At 47.2% G+C, this 23,562-nt stretch overlaps 1 protein-coding gene across 3 annotated transcripts in view; it reads right to left on the reverse strand.

Moving 5' to 3' along the window:
• The window catches only part of CCNJL (cyclin J like), a 64,407-nt gene extending 42,119 nt beyond the window's left edge, over positions 1-22,288 (reverse strand). For 2 of the 3 annotated variants that reach the window (XM_012461061.2, XM_012461065.2), the window contains exon 1: positions 22,182-22,288. In XM_012461061.2, coding sequence (XP_012316484.2) covers positions 22,182-22,247 — 66 coding nt within the window. In that variant the 5' untranslated portion in view covers positions 22,248-22,288. The remainder of the gene's footprint in view (positions 1-22,181) is intronic. The other variant, XM_064376501.1, reaches the window with a different exon arrangement.
• Between the last annotated feature and the right edge of the window lie 1,274 nt (positions 22,289-23,562).

Here is a 23,562-nt window from a genome sequence, read left to right on the forward strand (position 1 = left end):
TCACTCTGTCACCCAAGCTGGAGAGCAGTGGCACGATCTCAGCTCGCTGTAACCTCCACTTCCTGGGTTCAAGTGATCCTCCTGCCTCAGCCTCCTGAGTAGCTGGGATTACAGGCGCATGCCACCATACCTAGCTAATTTTTGTAATTTTTAGTAGAGATGGGGTTTCACCATGTTGGCCAGGCTGGTCTTGAACTCCCGAACTCAAGTGATCCGCCCACCTTGGCCTCCCAAGTGTTGGGATTACAGGCATGAGTCACCGCGCCCAGCCTAAAAGGTCACTTCTGAAAAAGATGTTTCAGGCTTACGCTTCTGTGAGATCCTCCCCAGGCACCTAGGACTTTTTATCTACTAATTCATTTGCTCTTACTGTCCTCCTGCCTGCTAGACTGTAACCACCATGAGGGCAGGGACTGGGCTTGTCTTGTTCAGCTCTGTGACCCCAATATCTGATACAAAAGGAAAACTTGAAAATTACCAAAACCTCCAAATTTCAGGAATGGCAAATACTTGAACAGGAGGGAAAACAAAATGATTTGTTCCTGATCTTAGGTTGTATAAAACTATTTAATCATAATGAGCAATTCCCAGTACTCATGAAGACCAGCGAGGAGGCACAAGAAACAGGGCAGGGGCCAGGTAAGATGACTCACACCAGTAATCCCAACACTGGGAGACTGAGACAGGAGGATCGCTTGATGAGAACAGCCTGGGCAACACAGAAACACCCCTTCAAAAGAAAGGAAGGAAGCAAGGAAGGAAGGAAGGAAGGAAGGAGGGAAGGAGGGAAGGAAGGAAGGAGGGAGGGAGGGAGGGAGGGAGGGAGGGAGGGAGGGAAGGAAGGAAGGAAGGAAACCGAAGGAGTTGGATTCCAGCAGAAGAAAGAGAAAGCTTTGTCCTTGCCTTAGGGTGACATGTGCCTCGGTCTACCCAAGAGCAACAGTGGGTTTCCATGGAGGAAACGGGTCAGTGTTTATGGAGAAATGGAAGCTTCAGAAATTATAAACTGTGCACCTAGCAGTCATTTTCAAAGGCAATGTTTCCCAGTGTGTGTTCTGTGACACACCAGTTCCAAGATATGCTCCCTGAAACAAGGGGTTCTGTGGGCCACAGTTTGGCGAAACATCGCATACTAAATTGCCCCTTCCTAAAAGGAAGCCTATATTAGCCCAGTAGAGGTCCTGAAACATTGGTTCAGCAAAAAACTAATATAACTTTGGGGAACTGTAGGTTGAATTTATCCACAGGACACTACTCCTGCCCTTCTCCCTGGCAGCGATGAGGGATGCAGAGTAACAACATCCCAGAAAGCTGACTCTGGGGAAACGTGCTTGAGGGTGCTGGCAGCGGGGCACTGGTATGGTGGTGAAAATTGAACTCCAGTGCATCTGCAAGGCAAGACTCGCAAAAACCCCTGGCGTGGTACCTAATAATTTGATGATTCTAAGCCTAGAGATTTACTGAAAAGCTTGCTGAGATTAAGGACCACAGCTTTCACCTGTGGAAATGCCCTGGTAAGAATGTCCACATGGCCATGGCATCAGGAGCCTAGGAAATGCTGACAAAAAGCACATGCCAGCTCACAGAAGCCCCAGGCAGCCAAGTGCTGGATGCCCTGCCTTGGGAGGTCCAGGGGCCCATCTCTTATATTTTATGTATATAATACAGTGACTTCTCAGGGGCGGGGAACCACCAGGTTGTCTAAGGAGGGGTGAACTGGCCCAGGTGGGAAATGGAACAGATCAAAACTCCCATGCTGATCAGCACTGGAATCGCACCTGTGAATAGCCACTGCACTCCAGCCTGGGCATCACAGTAAGACCCTGTATCTTTAAACAACAAAACAAAACAAAAACACTGAACCGCTTCCTCCTTGGAAATCCTCTGTTGCTACTTGGTAGACTGAGGCATGTACCATCCTAGGGCAAGGAAGGACACAGCCTTCTCTTTCCCCTAAAATTTAGCAACTCCAGCTTCTTATACCTCCCTGCAAGTCTTTGTGAGTATTTGGAATTGCTCATTATGATGAATAGTTTTATACAGCCTTATGAGATGTATAGATATAGTCTATATATAGATAGATATACATTAAAAATATGTAACTTGAGGCCAAGGATGGTGGCTCATGCCTGTAATCCCAGCACTTTGGGAGATTGAGGTGGGAGGATTACTTGAGGCCAGGAGTTCAAGACCAGCCTGGGCAACTTAGGGAGACCTCATCTCTATGAAAGATAAAAAATTAGCTGGGCATGGTGATGAGCACCTGTAGTTATAATTACTTGAGAAGTGGAGGTGAAAGGATCACTTAAGCCCAGAAGTTTGAGGCTGCAGTGAGCTATAATTATGCCCTTGCACTCCAGCCTGGGTGACAGAGCGAGACCCTGTCTCTAACATGTATATATATACATATAACTTGAAAATCTATATGTATATATATTCATAACTTAATATATATGTTTTTTCCATAATTTGGCAGACATTGCATTCCATGCATCTTGTCCTTTAATTCTCCAACAGACCCATAAAGATGGAAAGCTTCAAGAATTATAAACTATGCACCCAGCAGTCATTTCAAAGGCAATGTTTCTCAATATGTGTTCTGTGTCACACAATGTCAAAATATGCTTCCTAAAGAAGAGGGTTCTGAGATTACCAGCATCCCTATATCACAGACAAGGATGGCTCAGAGAGATTAAGTCACTTGCTTAAGATCACCCAGTTAGTAAATGGTGAATCTGAACCTGGGTCTTCTGACTCTGCTGTTCTCTAGACACTGTGCTCTCAAAACACTGTGTTTTAACCCTCCATGTGATCGTTTAGGTTTGTTTGTATTTTCCTTTCAAAATAATGTTTTAGGCCAGGCGGGGTGGCTCATGCCTGTAATCCCAGCACTCTGGGAGGCCGAGGTGGGTGGATCACCTGAGGTCAGGAGTTCAAGACCAGCCTGGCCAACATGGTGAAACCCAGTCTCTACTAAAAATACAAAAAAAATTAGCCGGGTGTGGTGGCACACGGCCTGTAATCCCAGCTACTCAGGAGGCTGAAATAAGAGAATTGCTTGAACCTGAGAGCCAGAGGTTGCAGTGAGCTGCACTCCAGCCTGGGCAACATAGCAAGATTCCATCTCAGAAATAATAATAATAATGTTTTATTTATCTGATCATAAAATACTTAATCACTATATGAATTTTAGAAAACACAGAGGAGCACAAAGAGAATTAAAGTCACCAGCAATTCCACCAGCAGGAAAATACTGGGTGTATGCACACATGTTGGCATACACCGGTCCAATCCTGTTTCTCTGTGCGCACACATGCCCACTTCTCTCTCTCTTATGGGACCATCTCCTCCCTTACAACTAGAACTAATGCAGGTGCTACATGCATTTGCTATGTCCCCACACCCACCCTCCTGAGGTGGGCCCAGCACTAGCCCAAGTACCCAGGAAACTGAGGCACAGAAGTATAACTGCCAATGCCACACTGCAGGTGAGTGGTGAATCCTGGGCTTGGGTATCAGAGGAGCTGGCCAGGGCTTGGGGGATAACACAACTTGGAAGGTGACAACCATTTCGTAAACAGCTCAAGGTACAGTAAAGCAGGGCTGACCTGCTCTCAAACACCAGCCACCAAGAAAAACCACTGTGCTCTCCTCTCATCTCCCTACCACGCTTATCCCCACTACTATCAACAACACAAGAGCCGGGGAATCCAGGCCCTGGGCTGAGACAGCAGCTAGAGGGGTCTTGTCTAAGAACAAAGAGCGCAGAGAGGTGAAGAAACACCATGTGTAACCAAGGTGACCAACAGGAAGTGGAGACTTGCAAATGTAAAGGGACAAAGGAAGAGGGAAGAAAGGCTGGTTCTTCAGAGGCCTCAGGATTACACAGCACGACCTGGGAGGCCCAGCAAGGCGGGAGGCTCATCCTCCTTCTTCTCTCTGCTCTGATTGCTTCATAAGGCCCAAGAAGGCATTTTCCGTAAAGCATCAACACCTCTGTGGGAACACTATTTCAACATTCTTGAGAGGGTGGCCTGCGGCACGTGAAGTCAACAATGCCTCAAATGTCCCTTCCTGCTGAAGTCCAGCCTGTGGCTTCCTTCCAGCAGAGTGAAAGGTAACCCCAGCACCACATCTGCAGCCGGCCCCTGTACTACTCCTGGGCAGATGGCAGGCAGGCCAGCTCCAAGCACACCTCCTCATTCCAGGAACCAGAGCCACTGCCCTTCCGGGCAAAGTCTGTACCAAGTCCAGCCACAGCTGCCAGGGCATCCACAGCGACCACACACATGCCTGCATGGCCCTCACTGCCCACCCGCATCCAACCCATGGCTCTGGGACCTCCAAACACCTCCACAGACAACATTCGTGGCCTTTTTTTTCACTCTGTCACCCAGGCTGGACTGCAGTGGTGCGATCTCAGGTTCAAGCGATTCTCCTGCCTCAGCCTCCCAAGTAGCTGGGACTATAGTGGTGTGTCACCACACCTGGCTAAATTTTGTATCTTTTTTTTTTTTTTTTAAAGATGGGGTTTCACCATCATGGCCAGGCTGGTCTTGAACTCCTGACCTCAGGTGATCCACCCACCTTGGCCTCCCAAAGTGCTAGGATTATAGGCGTGAGCCACCGCGCCCGGCCAATTTTGTATCTTTTTAGTAGAGATGGGATTTCACTATATTGTCCAGACTGGTCTCAAACTCCTAACCTCGTGATCCACTTGTCTCGGCCTCCTAAAGTGCTGGGATTACAGGCCTGAGCCACAGCACCTGGTTGGTATTTTCCATTTTTACTAAAAAAAAAAAAAAAAAATCCAAAATAAAAATGTATTGCGATGACATGCACAGAAATGGCCGCTTATGGCCTTTTTAAGACACTGCACTCCCCCACAACTGAATTCTTTACTTCTGCCGGCTTCCTACAGGACCGCATCCCCCATACCTTCTGGAGTGGAGGACTGGAATGCCCCTCATCCTCCCACGCCCTCTGTTATCCAGGGGAAGAGGTCCCAATGTGCCCTCCATGCTGGTTCTCTGTCACAGGTCCAAAAGTCCAATTCCTGGATCTCTCCGCTTTCCTCCTGGATCACTCCGTAGAGTGGCTCCAAAGCTCTTCCCTCCACACCTCCAGCTCCCGGCCCTGATTTCCAGATTCCTTTTGTGGATTCTCCTGGGAGCTTCAACCCTAATGAGAAGCCCAAAATGGGGCAGCAGTGACTGCACCACTATCCCCTTGCTGTGGCTCTACCTCCCTACTCATCTACAATCCAAGATTTCTCAAATGGGTTGTCAGTTGATCACATGCATCCGAATCCCTGGGGACCTATTTAAAGAGGGGGTTTCTCCCCTGTACTGGGATAAATAGTGTTTCCCCGACAGCTCCTGCCTACTCAAAACCTCAGAACGTAACCTTCTTGAAAATAGAGTCTTTACAGATGCAATCAAGTTAAAATGAGGTCATACTGGATTAGGATGGGCGCTAATCCAGTGTCCTATGTTCTTAAGGGAAGAGCAAACAGAGACAGAGACATACAGAGGGAAGACGAGATGAAGACAGACACGGAGGAGAAGGCCTTGTGAAGATGGAGGCAGAAATCGGAGTGATGCGGCTACAAGCCAAGGAAGAACACGGATGAAATGGCAGCTGCCGCCAAATGCTGGAAGAGCAGGGAAGGATCTTCTCCTAGAGCCTTCAGAGGGAGCGTGGCCTGCCAACACCCTGATGTCAGATTTCTGGTCTCCACAACTGTGAGAGAGCCCAAGTCTGTGACGCCTTGTCACGGCAGCCCTAGGAACCTAATACACCCTCTATTTCCTGTCTTACCGAATCAGAATTCCTGGGGATGGAGCTTTACGAGTTCTCCACTTGAGCCTGATGCTCAACTATAAGTTCTATGACACAATTTTTGTTCATCCCTTACGTGATGGCTAGCACAGTGTGTAGCACGCAGTTGGCTGCTAAAAACAGTATGTTAAATGCAGGAGTAAACATGCACAGATATTCAAGAACTATCAGTGCCTTGGTCAGTACATTTAACTCATCCTTTTTTTTTCTGAAGCAACTTTAATTATCAAACCAGGTAACACACACAAGGCATTTAATAGTCACTGGCACTCAGCAGGTGCCCAATGAACATCAATTCCCTCAATTTACTGGGCAGTGGGAGTTCTTCAACTGACAGCTTCCAGAAGCGGCCCTCCAAGAACAATGTTCACTATGAAAAATGCTGAACAAGCTCAGCTAAGGAAAGCTACTTTATTCCAACTAGCAAGAAACTTGAAACCTTCCACTCTCTGCTGGCTGGTCCTTTTGACCCTATTGTCTAAAACCTGACAAGCCTCCTCACTTCCTCCCCTAGTTCAGATGCCATCACTTTGGGGCAGCTGCAATACCTGTAATAACTAGTCTCTGAGGCCAGGGTGCACTTCCAGGGAGCTGGCACTCCCCTCCCCACATCCTTCTTATTGCTCTCCATGGGTTCTCAGGATAAGGTGCAAACATCTAGGGAGACCCACATCCTCAAAGCCAATGTTCCTGGAGCATCTCCCAGTCCTCCCCATAATTGACCAGGCCACGCCTCGCAGGCCACTGATGCATGACTCTGCTGAGCTTCCCTGGACCCCGCAGATAGATGAACATTACACTTTTCTCTGCCTGGCAAACTTCTACTCATCCTTCAAACTCAACTCAAACAGCACCTCCTCCTTGAAGCTTTTTAAGACTTCCCTGGGCAATTGGACCCATCTTTGGTACAGTGAGGGTGTGAGCTTTGGAGCCGGGTTGCCTGCTAGCTGTGTGGGCTTGAGGAAGGTATGTAACTCTCTAAACTTTGCGTGTCACATCTGTAAAATGGGGATAATTAGAGGACCTACCAGAAGGAGTTGCCTGAAGACTTAGCTAATGGAGGGAAGCTCAAGCTCTCAGCACAGATAAGCACCCATTAAAAGTGGACTATCACTACTAACATTAAATGGCTATAATGGCCATTAACATATGGCTGTAGGTGGTTTTATATAACTATATCTTCAGCTATGCTAAGGGCCCCAGGGCAGGTTTTGGGTCATGGTTTCTCCTGGCAGAGCCTCCCACAGGTCTTGCAGGTTACACATGGGGCTCACTAAATGATCGCTGGATACAGCTGCTGCTTCCTGGGCCCTGTGTGACAACCAAGCCAAGGAGATGGCCCCAGGAAATTAGTCAGAGTTCTACCTTCCCCACGGTTGAGGCCAGCAAAGCCCATCAGCGGCTGCTTGGCTTCTTCCTTCCTAACCAGAATGCTGAATCCCCTTCTCCTAAAACAACGCTCCGGGAGGTCCTGGATACCTGGGAAGATGTCCCTAGTGATCTGACAAAAATTCCCACAGAAGCCACTTCATAGCCAATTTTTTTTTTTTTTTTTTGAGACGGAGTTTCGCTCGTTACCCAGGTTGGAGTGCAATGGCGCGATCTCGGCTCACCGCAACCTCCGTCTCCTGGGTTCAGGCAATTCTCCTGCCTCAGCCTCCTGAGTAGCTGGGATTACAGGCACGCACCACCACGCCCAGCTAATTTTTTTTGTATCTTTAGTAGAGACAGGGTTTCACCATGTTGACCAGGATGGTCTCGATCTCTTGACCTCGTGATCCACCCGCCTTGGCCTCCCAAAGTGCTGGGATTACAGGCGTGAGCCACCGCGCCCGGCCATAGCCAATTTTAAAAGTAACCATGGCTGGGTGCAGTGGCTCACACCTGTAATCCCAACACTTTGGGAGGCCAAGGTGGGAGGATCTCTTGAACCTAAGAGACAGCCTGGGCAACATAATGAGATCTTGTCTCTGTTTAAAAAAAAAAAAAAACAAGACAGGAAAAATAAACCCTGAAGTATTAAGGGATAATGGGGCATTATTTCTGCAACTTAGTTGAGGAAAAGACAGACACATAGAGAAAAAGAATGCCAGGGCAAAGGTGTTTAAGTGTTCACAGAACTGCGTATTATGCTTGCAACTCTTCTCCAACTTTGAAATGATTTCAAAACCAAAAGTTAGCACAAAAGGAGAGGCCAAAGAGAAATTTCAAAGCTGAGTCAACGGCTTTGCTCCACTCAGCCCCACCTTCTCACCTAGTTTGGTGGTTGCCCAGGGTGTCAGCTCTGCTCGAGGGGAAGTCCATGTTACACCATCACCAACTTGGAGGGTGCATTGCAAATACCTGCTTCATGTGTGCCTTGTCGAAGGCTGGGGGGCAGGGGGATGACAACAGATCCGCAAAATATTAAGGCCTTAACTACCTTGCTTAAAAGGGGGACTCTGGTCAAATGCTTAACCCCTCAGATGCCATTTTTCTACCAGCATATGGTGGAGTTACTGGTGGCCACGCTACCCACCCCACAAGACTATGCTGAGGCCGACCGTGGTGGTGCACTGTAATCCCAGCTACTCAGAAGGCTGAGGCACAAGGATCGCTTGGATCCAGGAGGTGGAGGTTGCAGTCAGTGAGACTGCTCCACTGCACTCCAGCCTGGGCAACAGAGAGAGACTCTGTTTAAAAAAAAAAAAAAAAAAAAAAAAAACTGTTTCAACAGTGAAGTCCAGGAAGGCAATTTGTGGGCTGCACAGCACAGACTTTAGTCAGATAAGGTGTCAGTGATGGGCACATTCTGATGGAGGGACTCTTAGGCAACAGACACTCTGCTGAGAGATGGGGAGACCCAATGCCTGCTCCCCTGGGCCTACTCTCTGGAGAGGGAGCTAGCTCGGCATCAAATAATCACAGAAACAGGTGTATAATTACAAATTGTGCTAAGTGCTGAAGGAATCGCCAAGGGTGCTCTGAGAACATACAAAGGGTGAACCTGTCCTTGTCTGGGAGTCAGGGACAGCCTCTCTGAGGAAGTGGTGTTGAGTCTATGGCTAGAAAACAGGTATGTTAAAACATATTATAATCCCACAAGAGTAGGGAAGTGTATAAACCAATCTGCCAACAATGAATTCAAGTTAAAGGACAGCATGAGGCGGTAATAGGTCAAATCCAGAATAGAGGACATTTATAAGGACAAATATCAGGACTGTTTTCTCTGAAAATCAATGGTATGAAAAAAACATTTTCAGGCAAGGGAGGGGACCATTAGAGAATAAAAGACTTGAGAACATTTATGTATTTTATATTTATTTCCTTTTTGAGACAGAGTCTTGTTCTGTTGCCCAGGATAGAGTGCAGTGGCATGTACAATACTCACCGCAGCCCAGACCTCCATGCTCCAGCAATCCTCCCACCACAGCCTTCCAAGTACTTGGGATTACAGGTGTGTGCCACCATGCCTAGCTAATATTTAATTTTTTTGTAGAGACAGGGGCTTGCCATTTTGCTCAGGCTGGTCTCAAACTCTTCAGCTCAATGGATCCCCCTGCCTTGGCCTCCCAAAATGCCGGGATTATAGGAATGATCTGTCACGCCCAGCTTAAGAGAAATTTTTTAAAAATGTAATGCATGGACCTATCTGGATTATGATGTGAACAAACCAACTATAAAAAACATGTCTGAGACTACAGAGGAATGGACAACAGAAGATATTAATGAATTATTGGTAATTTTTTAGGTGTGAAAATGACATAGTTGTTAAAAAAAAAAAAGCCCTTATCAGGTAGTTGTATTTATGGGTAAAATGACACACTGTCTGGGGAACAGATGAAACAGGTGATGAAGTTGGGTGGAGGGTATGTGGGGACTCATTCTTCTGTTCCCTCCACATTTGCGTATTTATTAAAAATTTCCATAACAAAAAGGTAACGAAAAAACAATGGTTCACTCTAAGGAGTCAGAAGTGCTCTGAATTGCCTGGATTTTTTACAATAATCAGAAAAGTCCATTGCACACCATGGCTTTCCACCACATCACATCTAAAGACTACACCGTATTTTCATGCACGGATGGACTATCGTATGGCCAATTTCCTTCCGACATGCGTTGAAGTTCTTTCCAACTTTCCTTTGCAATAACTGAATCTATCCAATTCCTGATGCTTCTGTTCTGAATGACATCTTCTCCTTCCTCCTCGTGTCCCCTCATCCCTCCCAAATAAATCACTGGACGTCCACTTCCAGACTTAGCAGCTGGTGTCATGGCGTGGGTATTCTCATCACAAGAACGCCCAGGCCCTGGAACCATCTGCTCCAGGGACCTACAAGACATTCAGTGTCTCAGGATGATTCAAATTCTGCCTCTGAAGGATCCAGTTACCAGGGACAGCACACACTGCAATGTGGGGGCTAACAGGGAGCTGGAGGAGTTTTCCAGACAGGTCGTCTTAACAGCCCTCACCCAGCCCGATGTAGGTCTCAGGCCAGTTCCGTGCTGCAGATGGGACTTCGTGCAATCTAAAGGATTCAGAGTTCCCTTTCGCCTTGCCATCCTCTAGTAAAAACTTGTCCAACCCATGGGCCATGGGCCACATGCTGCCCAGGACAGCTTTGAATGTGGCCAACACAAATTCATCAACTTTCTTAAAATATTATGAGATGTTTTTGTGATTTTTTTTTTTTTTTCTCATCAGTTACTATTAGTGTTAGTGTAATCTAGGCAATTCTTCTTCCAGTGTGGCCCAGGAAAGCCAAAATATTGGATACCCCTGCTTTAGTCATTTTTCCACTTTGGGTTCTCACTCTTTTTATTTACTTATTTAGGTTTTCTTAAATTATTATACTTTAAGTTCTGGGGTACATGTGCAGAAAGTGCAGGTTTCTTACATAGGTATACACATGCCATGATGGTTTGATGCACCCATCAACTTGTCATCTACATTAGGTATTTCTCCTAATGCTATCCCTCCCCTAGCTCCCCGCCCGACAGGCCCTAATATGTGATGTTCCCCTCCGTGTTCACGTGTTCTCATTGTTCAACACCCATTTGTGAGTGAGAACATGCAGTGTTTGGTTTTCTGTTCTTGTGTTACTTTGCTGAGAATGATGGTTTCCAGCTTCATCCATGTCCCTGCAAAGGACATGAACTCATCATTTTTTATGGCTGCATAGTATTCCATGGTGTATATTTGCCACATTTTCTTTATCTAGTCTATCATTGATGGGCATTTGGGTTGGTTCTAAGTCTTTGCTATTGTGAACAGTGCCACAATAGGCATCCGTGTGCATGTGTCTTCATAGTAGAACGATTTATAATCCTATGGCTATATACCCAGTAATGGGATTGCTGGGTCAAATGGTATTTCTATTTCTGGATCCTTGAGGAATTACCACACTGTCTTCCACAATGGTTGAACTAATTTACACTCCCACCAACAGCGTAAAAGAGTTCCTATTTCTCCACATCATCTCCAGCATCTGTTGTTTCCTGACTTTTTAATGATCGCCATTCTAACTGGCGTGAGATGGTATCTCAATGTGGTTTTGATTTGCATTTTTCTAATGACCAGTGAAGATGAGCATTTTTTTCATATGTTTGAAGTCAGGTAGCGTGATGCCTCCAGCTTTGTTCTTTTTGCTTAGGATTGGCTTGGCTATGCAGGCTCTTTCTTGGTTACATATGAAATTTAAAGTAGTTTTTTCCAATTCTGTGAAGAAAGTCAATGGTAACTTGATAGGATAGCACTGAATCTATAAATTACTTTGGGCAGTATGGCCATTTTCACGATACTGATTCTTCCTAACCAAGAGCATGGAATGTTTCCCCACTTGTTTGTGTCCTCTCTTATTTCCTTGAGTAGTGGTTCGTAGTTCTCCTTGAAGAGGTCCTTTACGTTCCTTGTTAGTTGCATTCCTAGGTATTTTATTCTCTTTGTAGCAATTGTGAATGGGAGTTCACTCATGATTTGGCTCTCTGTTTGTCTGTTATAGGAATGCTTGTGATTTTTGCACATTGATTTTGTATCCTGAGACTTTGCTGAGGTTGCTTATCAGCTTAAGGAGATTTTGGGCTGAGATGATGGGGTTTTCTAAATATACAATCATGTCAGCTGCAATAGAGACAATTTGACTTTCTCCTTTCCTAACAGAATGCCCTTTATTTCTTTCTCTTGCATGACTGCCCTGGCCAGAACTTCCAATCCTATGTTGAATAGGAGTGGTGAGAGAGGCATCTCTGTCTTGTGCCGGTTTTCAAAGGGAATGCTTACTTTCAGTTTTTGCCCATTCAGTATGACATTGGCTGTGGGTTTCTCAGTTTGTCATAAATAGCTCTTATTATTTTGAGATATGTTTCATCAATACCTAGTTTATTGAGAGTTTTTAGCATGAAGGGCTGTTGAATTTTGTCCAAGTCCTTTCCGTTTTATTTATTTATTTATTTTGAGATGGAGTCTCACTCTGTTGTCTAGGCTAGAGTGCAATGGCACGATCTCGGCTCATTGCAACCTCTGCCTCTGGAGTTCAAGCGATTCTCCTGCCTCAGCCTCCTGAGTAGCTGGGATTACAGGCTCACGCCAGCACGCCCAGCTAATTTTTGTATTTTTATTAGAGACGGGGTTTCTCCATGTTGGTCAGGCTGGTTTCAAACTCCGGACCTCGTGATCCGTCCACCTCGGCCTCCCAAAGTGCTGAGATTACAGGTGTGAGCCACCACGCCCAGCCTGTCAAAGGCCTTTTCTACATCTATTGAGATAATCATATGTTTTCTGTCATTGGTTCTGTTTATGTGATGGATTACGTTTAGTGATTTGCTTACGTTGAACCAGCCTTGCATCCCAGGGATGAAGCTGACTTGATCGTGGTGAATAAGCTTTTTGATGTGCTGCTGGATTCACCCACTCTTTAAAAAAAAAAAAAAAAAAAAAAGAGATAGGGGTCTCATTCTGGCATGATCATAGCACACTGCAACCTCGAACTCCTGGTCCCAAGTGATCCTCCTACTTCAACTTCTCTAGTAGATGGGACTATAAGTGCATGCCACCATGTCTAGCTCCTGCTCCTTTTAAACACAGCCATTTAGAGACCATTTAAATCTATCCAAATTGTACTAATTTTTTTTAAGGGGAATATACAGGGTTAGCAGAGTTGCTGGGAAGCAGGCATTCTTTCATACCACCAGTGGAAGTATACTGGTGCAATCTTGTGGAAATTTATTACGTGGTGAGATGCAAGGTTCTTAAAATCATACCCTGTGAGCACAGCTTCCATTTTAGGAACTTATTCCTGAGCATACTTACAGATATAAATCAAGGATCACCACGGCAGTGCTATATAAAATCAAATGGTACACTAGAAAGAACCCGAAGAGGCATTCAGGGGGGAAATGGATGAACAAATTGTTATAGACATAAAATGGAATAGTAATCAGCAAGAAAAAGAAATAAACTTCTGATAGACACAATGACATGGATGAATCTCAAAAGCATTACATTACATAAAAAAAGGCAGGCAGAAAGGAGTACATATATAAACTCCATTTACATGAAACACTAGAAATGACCAATTAATTTACAAGGACAAAAAGCAGATCAGTGATTGCCTGAGGCTGGGGGCAGGATGGGACTGATGAGGAACTTTCTAGGTTGATGGCAATGTCCTATGCCTTTTTTTTTTTGAGACAGAGTCTCTCTCCGTCACCCAGGCTGGAGTGCAGTGGCACGATCTTGGCTCACTGCAGCCTCTGCCTCCCAGGTTCAAGTGATTCTCCTGCCTCAGCCTCCCAAGTAGCTGTGATCACAGGCATGCGCCACCATGCCCAGCTAATTTTTCTATTTTTAGTAGAGACACGGTTTCACCATGCTGGCCAGGCTGGTCTCAAACTCCTGACCTCAAGTGATCCTCCCGCCTCAGACTCCCACAGTGCTGGGATTACAGGCATGAGCCACTGCACCCAGCCAGTATTTTCTATTTTTACTTAAAAAGCAAAAAAAAATTTCAAAATAAAAATGGATTGCGATGACATGCACAGAAAAAAACACACATCAAAATGTCAACAGAGTTTGTTTCCGAGTGGTAGGATTGAGGGGAATTTCACTTTCTTTTGTTTGCTTGCATTCATTTTTGCTATTTCCTAAACAAATGCTGTGTGTGTGTGTGTGTGTGTGTATAATATCTCAAAAAAAAAAAAAAGAATAAGAGAAAGAGAACAGCAGTCACAGTGTCACCTCTTTCTGCCAGGTGCTCAGACACACTAAAGAATTGTTGGCTGCACTCCCTTTACCCGAGGGACTGTGTGATTTGGGAAGACAAAGAAGTCGTCAAGGGCAAGGGCACAGGGCCAACTCTAAGCCTTAAATGTCCTCCCCTCCCTTAGACAGCACAGGCTTCCCCAGCCAACCAGGGTGCCCAGCCAAGTCCCTTGCCCATCCCACAATCTGGAGGCCCCGGAGATTGATGGGGTACACCCGCATCCATTTTCTCCCTGGGATACCTGGGTGGCAGGTGGGGCAGGGATTGCTGTCCTCGTTTTGCAGAGGAAAGGAAGCCTTCGAAGGTAATTTGCTTCTGTCACAAGAAGGTGCCCTGAGACCAGGTCCTGACTGGGTATTGTGCACACTGAGCATTGTGGTATTCTAAGGCCTCAAGTGACAATGCCAAGTTCTGGTTCACTTTTGTCACCAGCTTCCTCCAGAATACGGGTGAAGCACTGCAGTCAGTCTCAAAGCTAGACACTATCTTTAATGGCAGCCCATCTTGTCCCCCAACCTCATTTGTGGTTTTCAATTCTTCACAATCCATCTTCCATCCTCTGTATACACACCTTCTAAGGCAGCCTGAATCACCTCTGCAGGTTCTTGAATCACCTCTCCTTATTCTATGAGCCCCCATACCTTCATCTCCCGGAAGGGGTCACGAGGGCAGACTGCTTAGGGTCTTACCTGAAGACCACAACCATAAGACAGTCCTATCATTAGAGAAGGAAAGAGCTTGTCAATGCCAGCGTTTGAGTTTGAAAGAATTGAATGACGCATTCCTGAAACTAAGACGGGCAGACACATCCCACCGCCAGAGTCTGGAACACTTTCTTATTGGTAGATCTGGGAGCATCTTGTGATTTGGGGAGAAATTCCCTTCGGGGGATGCAGAAACCCAAAAGGAGGGGAAGGGAATGGGACAACCAAGTGGAGGATGACCTACCCAAATCCTGGAGCTCTTTGTTGAGTATGGACCTTGGTCACTACTTTCTATAAGGAGATAGATGTTCAGCCCTGAAGTGGGGAAATTTGAGGAATTTAGGGGAAGGAGTGAGAAAAAAATACTGATGTTGAAAGAAAAAGGTGTGTAAGCTTTAGGGGTCACTAAAAAACGATGCAGTTTTGATGCAGGGGCTGAGGACGAAGCTAGAATGAAATTCTACCACTATCCAGTTGTCAGAGTTCAGCAAGAGAGGGGGGCCCTCAGGTGTCCTTTTCCCTGGCAAGTTAGGGACAGGCAATGGCAGACGCCAAATCACGTTGAGGGGAGAGGCACCACACACAGGTGAGGCCCAGGGATGGCCACCTGCCAGGACCAAATAAAGGCAATCTTCACCTAATCATCACCCCTTTCCAATGCCCAGAGCAAGACCCGTGCCCAGAGCAAAACCCTCGCCCATAGAGGCTAGCTTTTCAGGGTAGTTTAGCGAGAGCACATCCCTTGGAGACTACCAAAAAAACAAACTAAAACACGAGAGCCTATAGCGTCATGGATGACAGAACCTCGATTTTCTCCTGCTTTGTATTTCCATTTTTTGTTAAAATGAATATTTTAAAAATGAATTTATGTTTAAGCCTTGATACAATCCATGGTTTCATCTCAGACACTTACTGCTCTAAGCCTTGCAGTTTCTCATCTGTAAACTGGGGCTAATCCCAGCACTAGGGCCAAAGTGAGGAGTAAATGAGATAATATATGGGACATGCTGGCATACTGCCTGAAATCTAGAACATGCTCAATAAACAGTAGCTACTAACATTATCATCCCTAAACAAAATGTTTGCTGTTCATGTTTTGGAAGATCTTTGCATAGATTCAGTCGCAAATCAAACATCTTTTAGCTGTCCACTAGTTTAAGAAATGTGGCTGGCAGTGGTGGCTCATACCTGTAATCCAGCACTCTAAGAGGCTGAGGTGGGCAGATCACCTGAAGTCAGGAGTTCGAGGCCAGCCCGGCTAACATGGCAAAACCCCGTTTCTACTAAAAATACAAAAATTAGGTGGGTGTGGCAGGCGCCTGTAATCCTAGCTACTAGGGAGGCTGAGGCAGGGGAATCGCTTGAACCCGGGAGGTGGAGGTTGCACTGAGTCAAAATCATGCCACTGCTCTCCAGCCTGGGTGACAGAGCAAGATTCTGTCTCAAAAATAAATAAATAAACAAATGTGGTCTCACAGAGCTGATGAGTGTGCAATGAAGTAACCTTCAGGAAATGGGAAAAACGCATTAGGTGGCTGGTTGCTCTGCAAATTTCAAGTCTGCGCAGGATGAGCGAAGACCCCTAAGGTATCACATGACTCCCATCCTGGGAGAAGGTAAACACCCAGTGGAGGAGGAGGGGCCTCTAGCCCCCGACTCCCCGGGCCCAGGAAGCTAAAGCTACCAGGTCGTGTCAAGCAGAGCTTATCAACATGGCTTTGGGAGGGAGACTTTTTTTCCCCCAAGAACTCCAGAAATCCCTATATTCAGAAAGTCTTCTACATACTCCAGAAGCCTTGAGTGACCGTGGTGTGTGTCTTTGCTTACTAACATAACTACTTCCTTCTCACTGGAAAGTGAAGATTATGTGTAAAATGGGCATAAATCAAAAGGAGACAAGTGTGAGTTCTATCGACTTTGCTGCTCAGAAAATTCAGGAAGAAAAACGGGACCTCCTGTTAGAAGTCTGGGAGGAATTATCTAGATTTTTGTTATCTGGGCTCAACCTGCAGTTAGTTATTTTTCTAAGATCCTTAAGCTGTATTTTGGTCCAGGCCAGTAAATCTGCTCTTGTGAGTAATCGCTTTTCTTTCTTTCTTTTTTTTTTTTTTTTTTTGAGACAGAGTCTTGCTCTGTCACCCAGGTTTAGGCTGGAGTGCAGTGGCGCGATCTTGGCTCACTGAAACCTCTGCTTCCCAGGTTCAAGTGATTCTCCTGCCACAGCCTCCTGAGTAGCTGGGACTACAGGCGTGCGCCACCACACCCAGCTAATTTTTGCATTTTTAGTAAAGATGGGTTTTCACCATGTTGGCCCAGCTGGTCTCGAACTCCTGACCTCATGATCCACCCTCCTCGGCCTCCCATAGTGCTGGGATTATAGGCGTGAGTCACCGTGCCCGGCCTAGATAACTATTTTTCTAACTTCCTGCCCCATTTTATCTGACAGGAGAACATGCAGGTCTGTAGGAAGCTGGGACAGCATCCCCCAGCAACCAGATCCTGTGCTGGGCACCACAGCCAATGCTGTGGCCACACATGCAAAGACTGTCCCGGGCGGGCCAGGGGCATCTCCTGGCAGATGCCAAAGACATGATGAAGGATTCCCAGGAAGCATCCCTGCACAAGCATTCATTCAACATTTTCCAGAAGAGTCCATTTGGGGCTGTCTCACTCTTTTGTGCACTCACAATGCCTGTGCTGGCATCAGGTGAGGTGGGGACACCCCGAGGTCCCCCTCTGACTCAGACACTGGTCTGGGAATGCCAAGGTAACAAGGTACACCTCATACCTGCAAGGAGCTCACAGTCTAGTGGGTAGGACAAGTCACTACACAGGGTGACAAAGATGGTGAAAGAATCAAGGATGAGGTTGGGGTCAGGACACATGGCAAAGGAAAGGCCTGAGGGACAAGGAACGTGCCCTTCAAGCTGCGTACCATCCAATACCCTCATTCCGTCATGTATAACCAGAATTCACCAAAATCTATTAGTTCTTGGATTCAATACCTTATTAATTTTAAACTTAGGTGGATGCATCTTTCAAGAAAAAAACAAGTGGCCCCGAGTTTTAGTTTGGACAGATCTGGCACAGACTTGGTCACCAGAAAAACATCACTAACAGCCTCCTCACTGGTGATGTCAGCCTGGTGACAATCTGCTCCTCCTTTTGGTTCAGAGAAGACGGTCAAGGGGTACCCAGGTAGCAGGTAAGAAACCCCACATTCCTGTACTGCCTGGCACCCCCAACCCCAGCAGAAAGGTCAGAGGAGAGGAGCTGAAGGGAGCGGGTTCTAGGTGGGCTTCTGCAGACTCAACAGGGACAGGAAGGAGGATTCAAGGGGTAATTGAAGGGCTGAGCATGGGATAAAGGTGGCTACAGAAAGGAGAGGGAGAGATTTCTCCAGAGCAATTTGGGCAGGAGGAGGGTTCAACTCCCCACACTCACCCATCGGAATGCCAGGTTGGTTAGAGGGCCTTGCCAATGGGGTCTCACTCCTGGGTCTCAGCCCTCAACAGACACGTCATGTTTGGCAAACTCCTCTCTCTCCTAACTTCAATCCCATCACGGGACCAATGGTCCAATGGACTAACAGTGTCTATCTTACAAGGATTACCTATAACATCTGTGGACCCTCTGGAGGGTGGTCACAAACTCTAAGCCTTACTCTGAGCAGCACTTTGTGAACGGGCTATGAGTGTCTTGCAGCAACCCCAAGTGGAGAGGCACAATGCCTGCCAAGTACCCACCACGCATCTCACACTGTTCCTTTTTTTTTTTTTTTGAGATGGAATCTTGCTCTGTCACCAGGCTGGAGGGCAGTGGCACAATCTCAGCTCACTGCAACCTCCAACTCCCTGGTTCAAGCCATTCTCCTACCTTAGCCTCCAGAGTAGCTGGGATTACAGGTACACGCCACCATGCCCAACTAATCTTTACATTTTTAGTAGAGATGGGGTTTCACCATGTTAACCAGGATGGTCTTGATCTCCCAACCTCGTGATCCACCCGCGTCGGCCTCCCAAATTGCTGGGATTACAGATGTGAGTCACAGTGCCCAGCCTCACACTGTTCTTAAATTCTCTCACTTAATCCCAACATTGCCGTAAAACATTTCTCCCAGCCTACAGAACAGAAAAGCAAAGACTGACTTATTCATTCTCCTTGCCATTCCATACACATTGGGAGGCTGTGTTCAAGGCACTGAGACCCCAGCACAGAACAAGGCAGACACAGGCCTCTTCTCATGCAGCATGTATTAAGGGAGGCAAGCAACCATGTGGCAGTCTGAGAAACACAGAATCCAAATAGAGGAAACAGCCAGTGCAAAGGCCCTGAGACGTGAACAAGCTTGACTTATTCCAGGAACAGAAAAGAGGTCAGTGTGGCTCAAGAGCAATGGAATGGAGGGTGGAGGCCAGGAGGGGGTAGGAGACAAGGTCAGAGAGCAGACCAGAGTCAGACTGCACTGGGTATTCCAAGCAGTGGTAAGGACTGCGAATTTTATTGTAAGTGCAGTGGGATGACATTGGAGGTCTTTAAGCAGAAAATGATACAATCTAAATTCTGGCTATTCTGGGAAGAATGGACGGTAGGGGCCAGATTTAGAGAAGCTGAATGAGCAGCTCAGGGTTTCACTTCCATCATTAGCGTGCAGGCAATACCAAGACTTGTTTCCATGGTGTCAAGTTTTTGATATCCTGTAGTATGATGCTCGACTGGAATCTCATATCTGACAAAGTGGGGCTCCCACTGTCTCAGTGATCTCAGCTTCACCTCCTGTGTCGGTCAAGTGAGGATTACTGCTTGTGGTTCTATGGTAACAGTTACACGGCATATATGTAAACATGCTTTGTATTCACCTGGCAACATGCAACCAAGAGTGTCTACTGTGTGCCAGGCACTTGTAAAGTTGTTCTATAGTGTTAGAAACACATTATAAGAGTAGATACTTGATTTTTAAAAAAATTTACCCTGTCTGGGTAAAACAAAAGGACAGCCCTCATTCCTCAAGAAAGGCGAGGCTAGAATGGCTACTAAGTTCCCCTAGTCTTTGCTCTTCTTGCCAAACTCCATGAAGCCAAATTTTTGAAGAAGCATTTTCTTCTTTGAAGAGGGAGAGGAAACAAAGAAGAGCAATTAGCAGTATTTTGAGGAGATGGGACATTATAAGCAAAGGAACATGGGATTTGCCCTAATAAGGCCAGCTTTAAGTCAAGGTTGACCTCGGACATCAGTCCTTGGGTGAGCTTTCTATTTCTAACCTGCAAAACTGGGACATACTCATCTTGTCTTCCAGGTGGGCAGCCCAGTAGTAAACTCATATGACACTATGACATGGCTAAAGCAGTTAACGGAGAACTGCCTTTCCCGCTTCTTTGAGCAGCTGAAGGAACACTTAGGACATCCTCCCTTATATATAAAAGGTTGGACATTCTCAGGTAACTAAACAAATGGCATTTATTGCTCTCAGAAATCCTTCCTTCTAGAAAGGGGCAAACCAGGTCGAAGTCTTTCCTCCTAAGCTATGAGCAGAAATGACAACACTTGAGCCTACGATTAACAAGGAAGCCCAATTTCCACGTCAGTCCTCACTAACTCCATTCAGCCATTACCTCCAGAAAACGACCAGAACCATACTGCCTGGTCCACATCCCCCTACCACTTCCCTTCTATTTCAACTGAACCAACAAGACTTGTCCAGATGCCTAGATGTACTACACCTTGGTCACTCTGTTCTGGGAAGAGCAAGGGAACAGAGAAAAGCTTCTTGTCCAGATGCGTAGACTGTATTACAAGATTTCCTCTTGTCCAGATGCCTAGAATGTACTACACCTTGGCCACTCTGTTCTGGGAAGAAGACCAAGGGAACAGAGAAAAGCTACGGCCTTGCTGAGCAATGCAGGACGGAAACAGGTCAGCAGGTACAGAAAGAAAAGAAAACAGCATTAATCTGACTGGAAGACAGCTACTCAACGAGGAGAAAACACTAAGGAGCCGGTGACCTTTTGTTTAAACAGGGCTCCTCCAGACACTCGGTACAAATGCACTGACTGTGAAACCTGCGTAGGGACTCGACTACCGCACTAGGAAGACCTTTTCCTCGCTGTCTCGGGCTCAGTAGTGTCCCCCCAAATCTGAAATCTGTCAATCCGAAACTTCAGAATGTGACCTTACTTGGAAATGGAGTTTTTTCAGATGTAATTAAATTATGACGACATCACATTGGATTAGGGTGGGTTCTACTCCAATGATTGGGTATCCTTGTAAGAAGAGAAAACAGACAGTCACACAGATAGAACCATATGACAGTGGAGGCAGAGACTGGAATGATGTACCTACAAGCCAAGGAATGCAAAGGATGACCAAGCACCAAAAAACCTAAGAAGGAAGAAGCAAAGATCCTCCTCTAGAGCCTTTTGAGAGTCCTGGCCCTGCTAACACCTTGATCTGGGATCTTCAGCTTCCAGAGCGGAAATAAATTTCTGCTGTTTTAAGCCCTCCAGTTTGTGGTCCTTCGCAATGGCAGCCCTAGGAAACCAATCCACTCCCTACTTCACACCTGTTCCCCAAACCACCCCTTGCCAGGCTCAGCCGGAGGGCTGGAGGCGAGACACACAGGCCATGCCTCCAGCCCACCTGGACTCCTCCACCTTCCCAATGTCCCTCAGCTCTTCTCTCTTCGAGGGGAGGGGTGTGCAGGGATCACATTTCAGTTGCTGCCGCCCACCTTCTGCCACAGGAGGCAAACCCGCAGGGGAGTTTTTGTTTTCATCCCTCAGCCTCCCAGTTTTGTAGCCTCTTTCAATTACACTGGTGTTCCTTACATTTCATTCGGTCCCATTCCAGATATATACATAGATACATGTATTTGGCCATAACCATGTATTCCCTGTACTACCACTTATCTTTGTACAAAGATATATAAAAAGTCACTACTTTTACTCAAAATAAATTTGTTTTAAGAGAAACTGCTATATAATTATTACAATAAATGGAAAATCGCAAACGCAGAGCTTGTTAGATATATACACATTCTTAAATTACACATGAGAATAAATGCACAATATTTTTAAAAGACCCATTCATGTATGGTTTAAAATAACCTAGGGTGGCAATACTATAGGAAATACTGCCTTAGAGGTACAGTGGCCATCTCTGACTAGTTGGCTCAGAGTTCTGAGCTCCTAATCAGAAAAATCAACTTAAATCTCTCCAATCTCTCGTCTCTAATCCCCGCTCCCCAATTCCACCCAGACACTCGGGAGAAGGTAAAGGGTAGGAGGAAAGAAAGGCACCCGGGAGTTCTGAGTTCCCACGCGGGCGACCTGAGAACACGAAGTCGAGACTGAAGGAGACTACCCAATCCTGCGAGTGACAAGGGCAGGGAGGGACTGACCTTCTCGCGCAGGGTGCAGTGGACGTCCAAGGCGACGCGCCCTTCCCACCACGGCTCATCCATCATCGCGTACGCAGCGCCGCGATCCGAGGCTACCCGGCTCTCAGGGCGCACCCTGCGTGGACACGGGCAACTTCAGCGGCCGGAGCGTGACCCCGGCTTCGACCCCCGGTGTCCCTATCTTCACTCGCCCCTGGCCCCGTGCCCGGGTGGGCGCCCCCTCCTGCGCCGCTCTGAGGAGCGGGGTGCGGTGCCCCCTCCCCTCAGCTCGCCGGACACGGGCGATATGGAGCTGTGCAACAACTTGCAGAATTTTTATCTTCCCTTTTCCAAAAGTTGCAGAGAAAGTTGCCGACTCTGCTAGCTCGCTCAAGGCTGGGGCTCTGGCGGCGGCCACCGGCTCGCCGTCCCCAACTCCTCCCCCGCCGCCCAGCCTTTGTCCTGCTCCCACATCCTGCCCTCGAGCCGGGGCGAAACTCACGCATCCTCTCTGGCCGTGGGGGGCTGCGGGCGCCGGGCCCCTCCCAGGACCGACGCAGCTGTGCCTTCTGGTGCCTGCCGGCGGCTGGACCCTCGTTCGTGGAGCCCCGCACTCCCGACGGCCGCCTCCTCAGCCCGACTAGTCCCGGCCGCCGCCGCCGCGCCCCTGCGTGCGCTCGGGTCCCGCCGCGGCTCGCAGGCTCCCGGCCGCCGGGGGCCTCCCTCCCTCGCTGGGGGATTGGGGGCCGGGCCTCGCGCATGCGCTGCCGGCGCCCAGCGCCCCGCGGGGCGGGGGGCTGGGAATTGGAGCCTTTCTTTGCCAGCTCTGGCTCCGCTTCCTGCCCTCCCTCCTCCCTCGCATCGGCAGAAAGCTTCCCTCTCACCTTCGTTGAGACTAGCAGTGGCCTTCTGGGCACTCCACCAGCTTGCGCGGGAGCAAAGGGACCGCGGCGCCACCTGCGCGCACCATGCGTGAAACGCGCGGGCTGGACGCTCCCAGAAAGTTCTGCCTTCCGCGCGCACTGCTCTAGCCATCCTTACGTCGGTTCCACCTGTTTTTCTTTTCCTCTCTTTTTTCTGTTTTTTTTTTTTGTTGTTGTTGTTGTTGTTTGTTTGTTTGTTTTTCTCTCCTTTTAAACCTGTCCTGACATGAGGAGGTAGATTTCCAAACGGACAATTCTTGCGAAAGCTGCGGAAAAACCACGCTTGTTCATCCACGAGTCCCTAATTCTAAAGGAGCCTAAGTCGCTGATACTTGCTGTGCTCCTACCGAATACTTCTCCACGCCTCACATTGAAGGAAAACTAGTTTTTGTTTTTTTTGTTTTGGTTTTGGTTTGATTTGGTGTTTTTGCCGGGTCGTCCGGTAGATGGAAAACATTGTCGTTTTAATTCAGTTGATT

This window comes from Aotus nancymaae, unplaced genomic scaffold (assembly GCF_030222135.1).
Source record: "Aotus nancymaae isolate 86718 unplaced genomic scaffold, 86718_ANA_hifiasm-v0.15.2.pri h1tg000015l_0, whole genome shotgun sequence".
Lineage (NCBI taxonomy): Eukaryota > Metazoa > Chordata > Mammalia > Primates > Aotidae > Aotus > Aotus nancymaae.